The sequence below is a fragment of the Sturnira hondurensis genome, unplaced genomic scaffold (assembly GCF_014824575.4).
Source record: "Sturnira hondurensis isolate 20B ecotype Veracruz unplaced genomic scaffold, ASM1482457v3 Scaffold0018525, whole genome shotgun sequence".
In the NCBI taxonomy this organism is placed as follows: domain Eukaryota; kingdom Metazoa; phylum Chordata; class Mammalia; order Chiroptera; family Phyllostomidae; genus Sturnira; species Sturnira hondurensis.
This window is the reverse complement of record NW_028091156.1, coordinates 11929670-11945729: the sequence shown is the minus strand read 5'-3', so window position 1 is coordinate 11945729 and position 16060 is coordinate 11929670. Positions and strand designations below refer to the sequence as shown.

The 16060-nt window shown below is 40.8% G+C and overlaps 1 protein-coding gene across 2 annotated transcripts in view; it reads left to right on the top strand.

Annotated features, from left to right (window-relative positions):
• The window catches only part of KCNT2 (potassium sodium-activated channel subfamily T member 2), a 197543-nt gene extending 188662 nt beyond the window's left edge, over positions 1 to 8881 (top strand). For both annotated transcript variants that reach the window (XM_037069416.1, XM_037069417.1), the window contains 2 exons: positions 6247 to 6331; positions 7423 to 8881. In XM_037069416.1, the coding sequence (XP_036925311.1) occupies positions 6247 to 6331; positions 7423 to 7534 (197 nt within the window). In that variant the 3' untranslated portion in view covers positions 7535 to 8881. The remainder of the gene's footprint in view (positions 1 to 6246; positions 6332 to 7422) is intronic.
• The last annotated feature ends 7179 nt before the right edge of the window (positions 8882 to 16060 follow it).

Here is a 16060-nt window from a genome sequence, read left to right as displayed (position 1 = left end):
CAATTTGTCTTTTCCAAAGAAATTGACCCCATATTTATATTGTGTTTTTGAAATGTATAATTTACCTTTCCCCTACATAAATGAGCACAATAATATTGATATATAAATCAATATAGTCCCAGTATAGACTCCTAGAAAATGGATGATTTTGTGCTGTTTATATATCTGGAACTAATCCCTTCTCACAAGGAAGCAGTCAGAAACAGAAGATGCATGTGGGTTTGTTTTATACTATTCTCAACCTGTACATAGAATGTTTTTTTTAAATAAACTTGTGTTTTTTTAAAAGATTTTATTTATTTATTTTTGGACAGAGGGGACGAGAGGAAGAGAGGGAGAGAACAACAGTCTGTGGTTGTCTCTTCTGTGCCCCTAACTTGGGACATGGCTGGCAACCCAGGCATCTGCCCTGACTGGGAATTGAACCGGCAACCCTTTGGTTTGCAGGCCAGTGCTCAATCCACTAAGTCACACCAGACAGGGCTGTATGTAGAATGTTGATAGAGAAAAACCTCAAAGGTTTTCTTAACAGATAAAGTAATGAAGCTTTCAAAGAGGGTAATTGCTGAGCTGATAATGATTTATATAGAATGAAAATATTTGGGCAATGAACTTTCCATATTTTCCTAAATTAAAACTATAAAGTTTTCTTTCAAAGAATTGTATCTTACCCTTCCCAGAACATTAATTTTTCAATGATACCAATATTTTTACATAATTTACTACTATAGTTAACTTAATTGCACTTAAATATACATATATCTTACTTTACGACTGGAAATCCAAATGCTGTGCGTTGACGTATGTGTAAGAATATGTGGCCAATTTGAATAAAATAAAATATTCTTGTCATTGAGAAATAAAGTTAATTGGTGGAGTGAACTTTTTACTTTGAAGATTTTATTATGGGTTGAGCATAAATAGTCAATGAATGAGCTTTCCAAATGCATTAAAACCAGAACAAACTTTCAATTATGATGACTGCTCATGCTCCGAATTTAAACAGCTAGGAAAAATAGAAATCGATAGTGTGCAGACAAGAGACAAAAGAAAACATATGGCCTTGCTCCCCGAGGGAAGGAAAGCAGATGAGTTAAGCCTTTTACTGACTAGAAGTCAAGCAGGTGGGTCTCAAATAGGAATATACAATCTGTGCCAGCAGAAAAATCCATCAATAAAAACCGATCCAGAGAATAAGGACATTCATGTAGTTAATATAGAATTATCTCTAGGTAGGATGGTAGAAGGGTACAGGAGCACGATAAAGTGAGAATTAAAACTGTAAAAGAACCAAACGAAACCTCCAAGATACCAGAATTCTTAATGCAGAATAATGATTATCGTAAAATAAGTGATATGTTTAAAATCACATAAGAAGTTTACCGTTGACTTAGAGATAAACCTATAACTACACCCACCGAACTTCTGTTCTGAAGATTGTATTGCATAGCGTGGGGCCTCTCAGGAAAGCTGATAAAGAGGTCTGTGAGGGGACAATGAAATCATCAAGAGGCAATGGAATTTCCAATTATTTGGATTATTGGGCTTTGTAGGAGAAATAAGCCCTGTGGGACTGAGACTATTTTCTCTGATAAGCTATCTCATAGTGACTGATGAAAAATATGCCCTCTCTCTGGTACAGACCAATTTTTTTTACTTGCTTTTTTCCATCAGCATTTAAATATGCTGTGGTGTCTCACATCCTAAAATATCCTCTCTCTCTGTCTCTCTTTTTCTCTCTGTTTCACGGTGTCATGCTCTATACCTGTCTTTCCCTCCCTCCTCAATTGCCATCGCTACAAGCCACCTCCATCTCTCACCTGGGCTTCTGTCCTCCTCACCCACTCTTCTTGTGTTCAATGCTGAGCCACAAAAGTTCAATTCTCTCAGAGCAGCCAAGGAGATACATCCAACAGGAAATCAGCTCGCGCCCAGTATGCCAGCCTCACAACTTTTTCCTGGCTTCTCATTACCTTTAGAATAAAATTCAAACTTCCTGTCCAGGTCTATGAAGCCATAGAGGTCTGGCCCCAGCTTGCTCTCCAACGTCACCTCCAATGAATGGCCTCTTTGCTCACTGCAGTCCACCTGCAGGGGCCTGAGTTCCACAGCTTAACTTGACATCTCAGCCTTTGCTGTTCGCCAGACATTTTCTTCTTTATCTTTCCATGCTGACACCTTCCCATCACAGCACACAGTCAGCATTTATAAATCGCAGATTGAGTTTTGCTGCTACAATCAACAATCATAGGAAACCTTGATGTAACCCTTGGCGGGAGCTAGGTGCTGATTCTACACGCTCTGTATTAACTTTCAAGCACACTGGTTATTTATGGATAATTGAACTCCTTCCATAACCTGTGGGACAGCACCACTGTTACCCCATGTTGTAGGTGAGGAGACTGAGCAGGAGAGACGAAAAGAACGGAAATCCTCACCCACAGCCTCAGTGGGAGTGATGAGAAGCCACGATTTCCACGCAGACTCTCTGGCTTCAGGGCCTGTGTCCTTGATGGAGCCTCTCATCATGCCTTTGTATTTATTATTTAAAATGTTCTTCGATTACAAAATGCATAATGGACACGTGTTTTCAAAATTTTTATTTCATAAAATGTACCCAAATGGAAGTAAGATTTATGTTTTTAAATCAAATTGTAGGCTTTCAAAAATGTTCTGACAATACTTCCATAGGAAAATTTCAAACACCCAAAATGGAATGCCCATGTGTTCGGATCCAGAATCAATGAGTTACTTTGTAAGAACAATAAGAGCCTAATTCTCTTTCCTAATGCAATCTGTCTACATAAAGTGCCCTGAGGCAGATATTTTCCACATGAAACTTTTAGCTGGGTAATTGCATGTGCTAATTCTAGAATTTCTTTTAAATTTTTTAGCATCTTAGTACATTTATTTCAGATTTTCACAAGAAGAACAGTTCCATTAAGTAATTATGTCAATGATAAAATATTAATTTCAATAGAACGATTTCAACCATTTCGGCTTTGCCAGGGTCACAGATCATGTATCAAGACACTTGTCACCCACTCAACAGATTTTCTTTGTAGTAAATGAGTCTTGATTCTGGTTCATGAACCAAATTTTCCAGAACTAATTTATTGTATCTACTAGACACATAATTACATTTTCGGTAAAAAGCCTTATTTAGTTCTTTAGCCCTAACAGGTGCCTTTGCCTCCACCAGTGCCCATGGTTATGACAGGGTCTTAAAGACCCAGAAAATCTACCATGTTTTTTTTTCCCTCCAGAAATCAGACATCATTAAAACATAATGTAGGAAACACGAATAGAGATGAAAACACAAGACATGTGGCGGCTGAAACTAGATGGGTGATGTGCTTTTGATGTCTGACCACCAGGGGCTTTTAAACTCTGCCTCCTGATTCTTCCACCCAAAGTCACACAGTGAGAGGGACCTGTAGGTCTCCCGAGAGAGCAGCAGTGTGGTGGAGCACAGCCCGCTGGGATTCGTACCACAGCAAGGCGGATGCGCCTGGAGGAGAGGGGATGGCTCTGAACTCTGCCACTTTTTTTTTATAAACATGCCAAAGTTCTTTTTTTTAAAGATTTATTTATTTACTTATTTATTTATTTACCTTTAGAGGGGAAGGGAAGAGGGAGAGAAACATTGATGTACGGTTGCCTTTCGTGTATCCCCTGCTGGGAACTGGCCTGCAGGGAACCTGCCTGCAACCCAGGCATGTGCCCTGACTGGGAATCAAACCTCGATCCTCTGGTTCGCAGGCCTGTGCTCAATCCACTGAGCTACACCAGCCAGTGCCTGAACTCTGCCACTTTTTAAAATTTCTGTCAACCTGACCCTGAGGAACAGTCAGGGAGGGGTGGGGGAGGAATGAAGCCAGGAGTGGTGAGGTCTCATCCTTGGTTACCCACCTCTTGATAGAAACCATATGTCATCTTTGACTTGAGTTCGTCAGCAAAATGTTTGTTCCAAGCCCTGAAGTCCATGGAAAACGCACCATCTTCGGAATGGTAGGTGAAAATGAGCAGAAAAACAGTGATCGATGCACGAGTTCTGCCTACTGTTGTCTAATGTTCAGTTATCTAGACAGTCTTCAGGTTTGTTTCAGGCCAACCAAGTTACCCACAGATTTCAACTTCATCCCAGAACCAAAAATGACCATCACATCGCGTGCATAATCAAGGAGAAAGGCTGGGCACAGACACTGAGAAGTTATGTGTTAAAGTGCTTTCTTCCTAACGTCACTGCTCAATAACCTTCGCTGTTTATATGAGAGTTTGAGGTATACACAGGCAAATGAGAAGAAGGTTTGCTGGCATTTCTGAGGGATATGTCTCCGTCTCCAGAAGGCCTATTAATTTCTGTTCCTTTGTACAACAGTTGTGGGAGTTCACACAAGGGGAGGATTTCTCAAAGAGCATCCATAAATTGCTTTTCCTATGGACAGGTGACCCCGGCTGTCCCTGTCAGGGCAACAGCCTTTGGGTTGGAATTGTGCCTTATTGGGGGCAAGCTCCCTTCATGCACTCAAAATTGGAATTCTCTCTCCACGCTTCGCCATCTACCCCTGGGCAAGAGAGGCAGGCTTAGCAAAGTAAAACAGAGGATTCCCAGTTAAATATGGATTTCAGATAAATAACAAATAACTGTTTCCTACAGATATGTCACATGCAATATTTCAGGCACATTTATGCTAAAAAATCATTAGCTTTTTCCTCTTGAATACAGATTTGCCTGGCAACCCTATTCCTATGGCAGAATACAATTCTTTGTATCTACCCCGGAGATACATGCAACCAAATACACCTCTTCATTGACTATGAACTTGATGGTCTTGTGATTACAATACTTTTGCTGGCGTACTTGGGGTGGATTTAGTTATACAGCAGTTATCTGCCTATCAGATAAGGGCTTACACTACAGATTTTAAAAATAGGGCACATCTACGTATCAATTTGAAATATAATGGAAAGCATTGTTTTTCATCTCTTTCATGTGATGGGTTCTGAGTTAGATGCACACAGTAGTAGTAGACATTATTTGATAAAAATAACAGATACTTCCCAGTGCAGGGAATTACCAAGGCCAGCTGCACTGACCTGTAAAAGACCTTTGCTATTACAGCATGCAGTTATGTGGGTATCGATTTGTGGGTATCGATTTATCAACCCTTGCAGGGTTGATGCGGTGGACGTACATGTCCCCCACACGTCCATGCGCCTTTACATTTACACCACAGCACAGCCTCGGCAGCTGAAGCCTTCCAGTCCCTGAGCTGTGCCCTCCTCCTCGCCAGGGTCCCTACCGAATGCCAGGTCAGCGCTCCGAACTTGGAGCCCTATGCTGTCTTCAGAGGGAACTCACAAAGTTAAAGCGACACAGCTTTGTTTTACTACACACAGGGTCTGGCAGAAGTAACTAATGCCTGTGTGAGTGTGACTGGTAGGGTGATAATGCGGGTGTAATAATTTGTGGTTTTAATTTTAACATTTCACCTAAACGGTCAGAGGGTGTGCTTGACTGTGATATTGTTCTGCCACAGAATTACATGCTTATGATCTTGTAATAATACATTTTTATTAAAAAGGGGCATTATTGATGTTGGGCCCTGTATATATATTACACATATTTATATTGCTTTCGAGGAAAAACGAATTACTTGGTAGCATGCTTCCCTGGAAAATTACAGTTAAACTCTGTTCTGCAAGATCCTTTGCATTCTGCAAAATCAATAGGGTGCTATCTCATCACAGCATCAGACACACTTAGGGACGTCAAGCTTTCTAGACACAATTGTGGTATGTTTCCTAAACACATTGGCATTAGGTGATTTTTCACAGAATTTCCTGGAAGAAAATTCCTTCCTGAGATGGCCATCTTTACCCACAAAAATTTTGTGTCATTACTAAAGCCTGTGAAATCAAGTTGGCATCTTGTTTAGCTAGTTCCTTAGTAGAAATACTTTTTCAGTGTAAAAGCGTAAAGGGTAGAATATAACTGCGGTTGTTTTGAACAGAACCAGGTATTTTACTTTTATTCCCTGTTGTAAAAAAAATGGGTACCTGCCAGGCATCCCCCATGGCAGTAATTTGAAAACAGTCCATTGGGTACATGATCCTACTGTGGGCAAAACTATAGCAAGTTTCTCATTGACGGCTCTATATTTGGAAAGTAAGATGCTCTGTAATAATCCTCGTAGTTTTCTGTAAGTAGCATAACGTGCTCGGCATGTCTTTATCTTCCAGATGAAATGAATGATCACCAGAGCACCCTGTCCTACATATTAATTAACCCGTCCCCGGACACCAGGCTAGAGCTGAACGACGTGGTGTGAGTTGACCTTACATCTACATTTATTGTCAGAAGCAACCAATTTACGTTTCTTTTTAAAAATATATTTATTTATTTTTAGAGAGAGAGGAAGGGAGGGAGAAAGAGAAGGAGAGAAACGTCAATGTGTGGTTGCCTCTCGCACACCCCCTACTAGGGACCTGGCCCAGAACCCAGGCATGTGCCCTGACTGGGAATCGAACCGGCTACCTTTTGGTTCCCAGGCCCACACTCAATCCACTGAGCCACACCAGCCAGGGCCAATTTATGTTTCTACAGTTTCATCTCCACCATTATAGCCCCATGGTTGTTGTGATATAAATGTTCAAGTCTAACTGTGGTGCTCTATAAACAAAGGCATGTTACATATTTCTGTAGGAAATACTGCAAAAACATTGCAGGATTGTCGAGGAATAAAAGTAGGAAATAGCAGCATGAATCCTGTATTCCGTGGGCTGGTATATACCTGTATTGGGGGAAATAAGAGAAAATACGCAGAATAATAAGAAAACAGCTTAAAGGACAGCCTGAAATATCTCCCACTATCTAGTTCTGTAGACACGTGATTTTCTACCAACCAAAGAAAAACAGATCAAGGCTTATTAGGAAAAGGTCAGAAGTAGTAATTTGATTCATCAAAAACTGTGTCTTATGTACCTACAATAATCCATATTTTTGGCATTGAGACAACTAAATTTTACTGTTACTTGAGCAATGACAGGAACCATGAAAAAATGCCTATGTGACAAACAGCACCTAAAAATGCACCTTAGAAATTGACTTTATTAAACTTAAGTGTCATAGTAATAATATTAGGGGAAGGAATTTGCACAGTTGCATAAGTGAATTTAGAGGATGATGGGTTATACGCATGCCTTTTATGTTTTTCTAAAACATCACTCTCAAAAGTTCACTTTTAATGAAGGGGCAACATTTGTTTGATTCAAAGAACCATAAATCACTGGAGGATTTGGCATGAGAAAGTAAACACCCTGGGCACAGACATCCAGAGCAGGAATCTCAAGTGTCAGCGCAAACTAGTTTTGTATTTACTGACTGGTGCGGTCACTGGCTCTGTGTCCTCTTCTCAGATACTTGATCCGACCAGACCCGCTCTCCTACCTTCCCAACAGTGAGCCCAGCCGAGACAGCAGCCTCTGCCGCCCCACCGCTCAAGACTCTCGGGAGGAAACTCAGCTTTGATGCTGCAAGCTCCGTGGACTTATTTTTTTCCTACGAGGATCTTGCTGGAAAAAACTTTATTTCTTAGGGGGAAAAAGTGTTGCTGGTATGAAATAAACTAGATGGGAATCTATTCAAATCTCTCATATTTTTTAAAAAGTCTATTCTCTTAGAAGTATAGATTATTTTGAAATTTAACATATTGCTTATTGGTATTCCTATTAGTGTTTGAAAGACATCAGTGGAATAAACTTTGAAGCCTAAACTAAAACACACAATTTTAAATTAGATAGTTAATTGTTGAACAATAATTCAAACTGTATGAAAGCAGTTTTAAAATATCTTAAGGTTTTATGAAAATAAATTAAAAATTCAGCTATATTTGATGTATCACATTGGATGTAGAAGATTGTTACCCCTCTTAAAAATTAAATGTGTTATATTATCTTCTTTAAATTTGCTCTTTTATAATACTAAGCCATCATAAATGTCTCATCTTCTCTATGTAGAGGTTAATGAACAAACATGTTGACTCACATTTTTGTAAGAGTCATAGTTTGTTTTAGCATATAAATCTTTGAGTCATTTTAACCTGTTTTGGTTGCCTATTCATTTGACACCACATTTATTTTAGAATTTGAGACGCTGGTAGCATTTTTTTGTTCCGCTGAAGAAACCAAAACGAATAGAAAGAAATATCGAGAACCTGAACTTTTTGCTAAATGAATGTCTGACCCTCGCTGTATGCCAAGGAGAATATAGTAAAAAGCGATTATGGAATGTTCCCTTAAAAGAATGCCTAACATAGGGAAAATACTTGAAATGTATTTGTTGACTTAAATTTAATCCGAGAATTGAACCATTAACTGAAACATGCAGTGATTTTCACTGGACTATTGAGTTTCAACATTTACCACCTATCTATATGGAATGTTTTATTCAAGAGTTAACTGAAAATTCGAAGAAGCAAAATTATACTTCTGATGGAATACAAAAACATTGAAACATTACAAGTCCTCTTTTCTGCCTTTAGTATTGAAGTAATCATAACAAAAATGGTATGTTAGAATTTTTATTTAATGTTGAAAAAATTATAGGAACTACGTTTTTACATTGTGTGAAATAGGCAAATAATAAGCATAGAGAGTTTTGCCATTGGAACTGAATACAAATCATACAGAATTTGACAGTTATAATTTAAATGTCAGCTGACCTTTAGTAACACCAGTGCTTTTGTCTATGGGTCTGTGTCCCCTGCAGAAAGAGACAGAAAAGCACGGGAGGGAGTTGCCAGTGAGTTGGCATGTGTTAAGGCAGAGACACATCAGTAAATTTTAAAAAACTATTTTTTATAATTAAAATGAGAAGTAAAGTTTTTTTAAGAGAAGGAAAGAATCTTTTTTAAAAAAGATTTTATTGATTTTTCTTTAGAGAGGAAGGGAAGGACAGAGGGAGAGAAATATCAATGTATGGTTGCCTCTTGAGCATTCCCTGCTGGGAACTGGCCCGCAACCCAGGCAAGTGCCCTGACTGGGAATCGAACCTCGATCCTCTGGTTCCCAGGCCCGCACTCAGTCCACTGAGCCACACCAGCCAGGGCTAGAAGTAAAGTTTTATAATTTACTTCTAATTTCTGTATTTCCTTTATTTCTGAATTGGACACTGAGTTTGAGTTCAACAGAAAATAAAGCACTTAAGACTAGAAAGAGACATTTCTCTTTATTTTTCACAAATAAGCACACAAATTGAATGGAAAATAGAAGCCTTAATAAGAAGAACATAGAGGAAGAAACCCTGATGGTCCCCACATAATTCTGTGGGAATAAAGCTGTAGAACATAAAATGTGAAACTGTAGATTATAGCCATTGTATATTTTGGCTTAGAGATTGAAATGCTGATTTGTTGTGTATGTGTCTGAGTGCGTGCATTCTTTTCTCTTTTTTGGGGGGGTACTTTACCTGGCTTTTATTTTGTAATAACAGAACCCCCAAGAATTTCCTCTACAACAAGGAGAAACTGTCTGTAACTTTCTTTAATCAGACAGGGAAGTCAAACTTATAAGTTACTGAAAACTGGAAGCATGCCTGAGGGCAAAGATGGTATGTGTAGGTATGTGTACGTTACAAACACAAGGGAAAGATATCTGACAAATACATATATTGACAGGTAAGTTACTCAAACTTGTGGCAGAATAAAAGTAAGGTATGTAATGGAGAACCACAAGGAACGTTCTGATCCTGGCTCATATTTGCATATCAATAGTCAAGTGTGATGTTTCTTCCAGTTGCCCTTTCTTCACTTCATTACAGTTATTTTTAGGAATAAATATAAGATTTTATGAATCTTCTGTTTCCTCAGAGGATCTCAAGTTCAAGTATTTTTGCATTGCGACGGTTGGCAAGATTAGGGATTTAAGTTATGACATGACTATATTTCCTATAAAACTAGAAGTTATGTTTCATAAATTTTACATAGTTATTTTTGATTATGAACAGTAGTCCAAACTGACTACTTGACACAATGCTTACAGCTTGCTATAATAATGATAGTTTATTAGTCTTTCTGTTATTTAAAGAATAAAAATAGGCTTAGAAAAGCCTTTTAACAAATCGTTGCCTTTTTAAAATACACTTGTACATGAAAACATAAAGACAATAAAGTCCATAATAGTCCTTGTAACCCTACGGGAATTGGTTCTGTTTATTGTCTGTGTAACATTTTGCTTTATTACCAGTTATACTGAATTGCTTTAAATAATAAAATTATTTCTGATGATGAAAAGTCTTGGAGCTTTGTGCCAAAATGTTCATTGTTCAGACAAATTATGCTTTGAAAGTATAAAACTCATCTGGCAGTTCACTACTTCAAAACCCAAATAAAAGCGAGCTGGTGTCATTGGAAAAGGCAGCCATTAATAAACTGTTACTAAATCACTTCTTAACAACTAGGTTCCAAATAATTGTGTGGCCAGAAGGACAGCGGGGGTCCAGAGAGGAAAGGAGCAAAGGGAAGGGAGGAAAAAAGAATTGAAAAGGAGGAGGAAGAAAAGAAAGGTGGTAAAAATGAATGCAGGTTCCAGAGGAGATTTTGTTTTCCACAAAACAAGGGATAATATCCCAGTACCCTGTAAAGACCAGAAAGCACTGGTCTGAGAACAGAAATGTAAGATGTGAAGTCAAAGGCAGACTCCTGGATCCAGGGAAATGGCATAGACACATGTCTCCGTCTTCCTCCTGCTGATACACAGAAACCACCTGGCTGGTCTCTGTCCCAGCAGCACCAGGGGACTTGCCCAGATGGACAGAAGGAGGAAGCTGGACAGAGGTGCTGGAACTTGACCTACAGGGTGGCAGTGACTGCCCTGGACGGTCCTGTTGCCCTCTATGTGGTTTGGTCTGGCTACTGCCAAGTAGCAATGAGCGGAGACAAAAAAGTCCCCCCAAAAAGCCTGTTCTCTTTTTCCCAAAGACTGACCGGTGCCTCACATCCATCTTCCCCAACGCCAGGCTCCTGACACTCCCATGGCATGGGCGCCTCTCTGGAGAATGCCTCCTGGTTGACGTGGTCAATACCCTCAGTGGTCGGCAGGTCCCTCAACCCAGTGCCAAGTTCTGCCCCAGAGACCCAAAGCAATTTGACTGCAGATCTGTGAGCCTCGGCTGGGCCATTTTGGTCTCCAGCTCTCTTCCCCGGGCACCCAGCTCAGCCCTGGGGAGATGCCTGCCCCTTAGGCCCCCCACAGCTCACCATTCTCAAGTTCCCTCTACTGATCACTAACCCATCTGTCGTTATGCCAAAGCTCTATAATAATCCTCTCTATGAAGCCCAGGTCCTACCTTATTATGTCATAAAATTACATTTTATTACTCCTATCTCAAAACGTTTCAGCAAAAACGACGATCCACCCTCCTAAGGATAAGTAAGGGACAGCAATTTTAGATGTTTTGGGTCAACCAAGTGACAAATAATTTGACGTTGAAAATGGAGTATCTTCTGATCACTTTTAATGGAAACTAAATTGTGGTTTAGTGATTTTTAATGTTCTTGGCAAAAAGCAGGCTGTGAAATGACTGACATTTTCAATGGAAACCATGCTGCTAAAAATAATCCAGAGTCTGTGTTTGATTTATTATCTCCAACTAAAGGAGCAAAATTCTCTATTTTGGAGAACGGAGCCTCCTCCCGGTTAGTGGGGGCAAACCTTATGTCCCACTTTAGTGCAATTAAGATTCATCCTTGAACTTGGAACCAGGTAATCAGCTCCCTCCACGTGTCCCACAGACATCACAGATGGCAAGCCCGATTAGCGGCAAAAAGGACGGCTCTTTGATCACTTTGAAATGTAAGTATTTCAGGGTACATATTTTTATAAAAGAAATCTGCCTGTTGAAAAATCTCTATTTATCCATATGATTTTAACATTTATTAGGTGGTATGAAAAGTTACAATCACTTCATACATTGATTTTATGTTGAGCTATTTTGAGGTCATGCTACTATTTTTTCTTTAGGTAGCTGAGATGTTGATGATATACTTGTGTCATGCATAACTATTAAAAGTGAATTATTAAGACTCTGCAAGAGAGAGCTCAGTATTTGAAAAGCCACTATGGAAAGATATTGAAGAGATAATATACTTGAATAAGTACTTGGACCTTGAAAGCAATTTTTCTATGTTAATAGAATCACACTTCCCAGACACGTTTCCATATTCGTCAACCCCCTCCTTCTGTTTACGTTTTTATACAAAATAGCCACCAAAGCAACTACAGAAGTCATACAACATTGAAGCGACTCAGTGAAGCCACTGAACATGTTTTTGCCCCTTAGAAGAGAATTTTCATCTGAGACCAAAATCAACCGTGTCTCTGTAATTCTTCCAATATCAACACAGAGTCGACCTCAGGATACAGATGGCGGTCATGGGTAAGGGATTTGTTCTGCGGACACAGAACTGACCACTTTTCCAGACTCCTCTGTGCTATAATTACCACATCCTGCATCCCCCCTGGGGTCACGCCACTCACCCTTACGGTGGCGACAACTTGGCCCCAGATGCCCAGAAGCTACATGGGGGAGCCGTGGGGCTGCGTGGAGAGGTGGGTGGTCACCCGGCATCCACTGCCCGACCCAGGAACCCTGTGGTGTGTTTCTGTCGGTTCCTCCCTAACCTCACTGAAGTCCCAGAGGGCTCTGCCGGAGGGATTCAGGGTGCGGAGTCAGCACTCCCCCCAACTTTCTTGCAGAGGCTCTGAGCAGCAGAGAACCACTGGTGGCCTGGGTACCTGGGGAATAACTTCAGACATGGCTTTTGTAGGAGAAAATGGAAGCACTTTGGGCCACCTCCAAATGCTGATATAGTGGTTTCATGTGGTCAGAAACTAGACATGGTTGATGGGAAGACTCAGAAACTCAGAGTCAGTCTCCACTGAGAATGATCAAACATGCATTCAGCTGACGATGCCTACCCTCCACCACGACACTGAACTGCCATTGGCTCACAGGGCGTAAACACGAGGTTCTTCTGTCACATGAGATAGAGGAGAGGTGTTCGCACACCCCAGGGTAGCCCTGAGCCCCTCTGATCTTTCTCTTCCCCTTCATCCCTCCTGCTTCACAGCTGTTAACTTCTCAGTCCTGCTATTTCTGTCTTTGAATGACTGTCACAACCCTCTCTTCTCACCACTGTCCCCCCAACCAGGCAACTCACGCGCCAGCCTAGACCTAGGCTGCTGCCATGAACTTGCCCTCATCCGCTCCTCTCTCTAAATTTTGATCAGCAAGTTTCTTCAAACAGTGGCGCTGATTCTGAGTTAACACTATCATTGGAAAAGGCAGCTTCTCTCATTACTCTCAGATGACACAGGACACTCAACAGGCCTCCTGTTCTCTGTGCTTCACTCACATCAAACTACTTTCAGTTTTTCAAACATGTCACGTGGTTTTTCTCTAGTGACCTGGGATCACCGGGACATAGCTCTGTGTCTTCCCTTTCTCTCCCACTTCTTACTTGATACTTGTAAGCTAGGCTGACATTAAACACCAGTGCAGATATAAACTGACCAGATCCCCAGATGGTAATGGTTTCCACCCCCTGCTACAAGAAGAAGCAAAGAACAGGTTGGCAACTGCAAATGGACTGAACTAACTAACCTTCTTCGAGAGCCAGTCAGTCCGCACTTGGTGTGAAGGACAAAACCCCCAAAACACAAATAGGGAACAGACCTTGAAATGCAAAATAAGTCAGGGGAATGCCCTCACTGATAACAATTGTTATCTTTAAAGGCTCAGCTTGGAAAGAAACACAAGTACAAATAATTTGGAATAGACCTAATTTGGTTTACTTTTGGATTTGCTTTGTGATATCACCATCTTGTGGCCAAATGCAAAACAATTTTCCATTGCCAACTAACCAAGGATGGGTTTGGTCAGCAGAGAGCTTTCTGTGAGCAGTCTGCTGTGTGAGACAAGCACATCACTGTCCTTTGAAAAACTGGGTGTGCATTATTTACATTTCCCAAAAGTTACTGTTATGAAGAAAGATCTTATTGCATTCTCCAAAGCTAACATAATACTTTAAGAACTAATACTTTTTTTAAAAGTTACATTTGTACAAAGAAAAAGTTATTTATCATGTGTTATATATAAGAACTCATTTAAAATGAAAAATATTTTTACCTGTATGTGATGGAATACTATGCAGCAGAAAGAAAGAAGGAACTCCTACCATTTGCCACAGCATGGCTGGAACTGGAGAGCATTTTGCTAAGTGAAATAAGCCACGCAGTAAAAGACAAATACCACATGACTTCACCTATAAGTGGAACCTAGTCAACAAAACAAATAAGCAAGCAAAATAAAATCAGGGACATGGAAATAAAGAACAAATTAACAGTAACCAGAGGGGAGGCATAGGAGGATAATAGTGGAAAGGAGTCATCAAGGAACATGTGTAAAGCACCCACGATGTGGAAAACAGGATGGCGATTGACCTGAGGGGCATGGGCGGAGTGGGGGAGAACCAAGGGGGAACATTGGGACAACTGTAATTGGACAACATAAATAAATAAATAAATAAACAAATAAATGATATTTTCTACCTATGAACTTATAAAATATTCTAGGAAGTGTTTATGGAAGTATATCATGAAACTTTTAAAATATTTTAGAACCTCATGGCTAGACAAGATAACAATTTTTATTTTATGGGAAATTTACCATAAGTGTAAAAAGTGTAACGGGAAAGACTCATCCACAGAGAGACAGAGTTTGTGGTTTATTTAATATGACTGAAGCCCTGGCTGGCGTAGCTCAGTGGATTGAGCGCGGGCCTGCGAACCAGAGGATCGCGGTTCAATTCCCAATCAGGGCACATGCCTGGGTTGCAGGCCAGTTCCCTGCAGGCCAACTCCCAGCAGGGGATGGACAAAAGGCAACCATACATTGATGTTTCTCTCCTTCCCCTCTAAAGATAAATAAATAAATAAAATCTTTTAAAAAAATAATAATATGACTGAGTAACGCCCTGCTCAGTGAGAAGATTTAAAATAGTCCTTGAACACAGAAAAGCTTCATGGAATATGCTAATTATTGTGCGTGTGAAAAACCCCAGAGCCACATAGCCTTGGGGTGGTAGGTTTCATGCCACTGTATCCTATCGTGGCCAGATGTTCCAGTTTTGATTTTCAGGCCAAGGCGAGCAACTCGAATGTCAGGTTGTGCCAACTCAAACTCACCCTTGAACCTGGCCGACCACAACATGATGCAAAGCAGCAGACCATTCCACAGGAAACACTCTCATCAGTTGCTGCTACATTCTTCATACGTCAGGTCGCCTTGGATTTAGGTTTGGGGGTTTAGTTTTGGGGCAGTGTGTGGCTTGCGGGGGGCAATGCGGGCTTCTTTGCTACCCTTACCAGCTGGCTGGGTAAGGAAATTCAGCAGCTGGCTCAGACCCCACCACTAGATGCTTAGTTCTCTCCACTCCCATGCATTCTTTTCCCAACCAAACCATTCTTCGCATGCCAGCCAGGAAAGTATCTTCTTTATGAAGGGCAGAGCACATCCTATCACGTTCAAGGGCAACATATCTCTGTCTCCTACACATAAATCTAAAAACCACAAAGGGCTGTGGGAGGTCACAATGACTCCACCCGTGCCTACCTCTGAAGGCTTTTCTTCTGTCACTTTTACTTTGTTCTTTCTGCTCGATTTATGAAAGTTCAAGTCCAGACCTTGAACTAGAGATCGTCTCCTCTTCATCCCTGTCTCCATCTTGCTAACTGCATTCACCCTCCAAGTCTCCACGTAGTTGTGGGCCCCTTCTCGGTGCTCCCCAGCGAATTCGGTCCCCCGTTAGCCACCCCCACATGCCCCGTCCACAGCACTGGACACAGCACTGATAACGGAATCATCAGTCACTGCTCCTAAGGCATTTGTCCAACCCGTTTCTTTCCCACTAGGCTGGAAGGTCTGGGGCAGGGTAGGTGGGGGGAGCGTGTTGGTTGCTCATTTCATTGTCTTAGTGTTGAATACACAGCTTAGAGG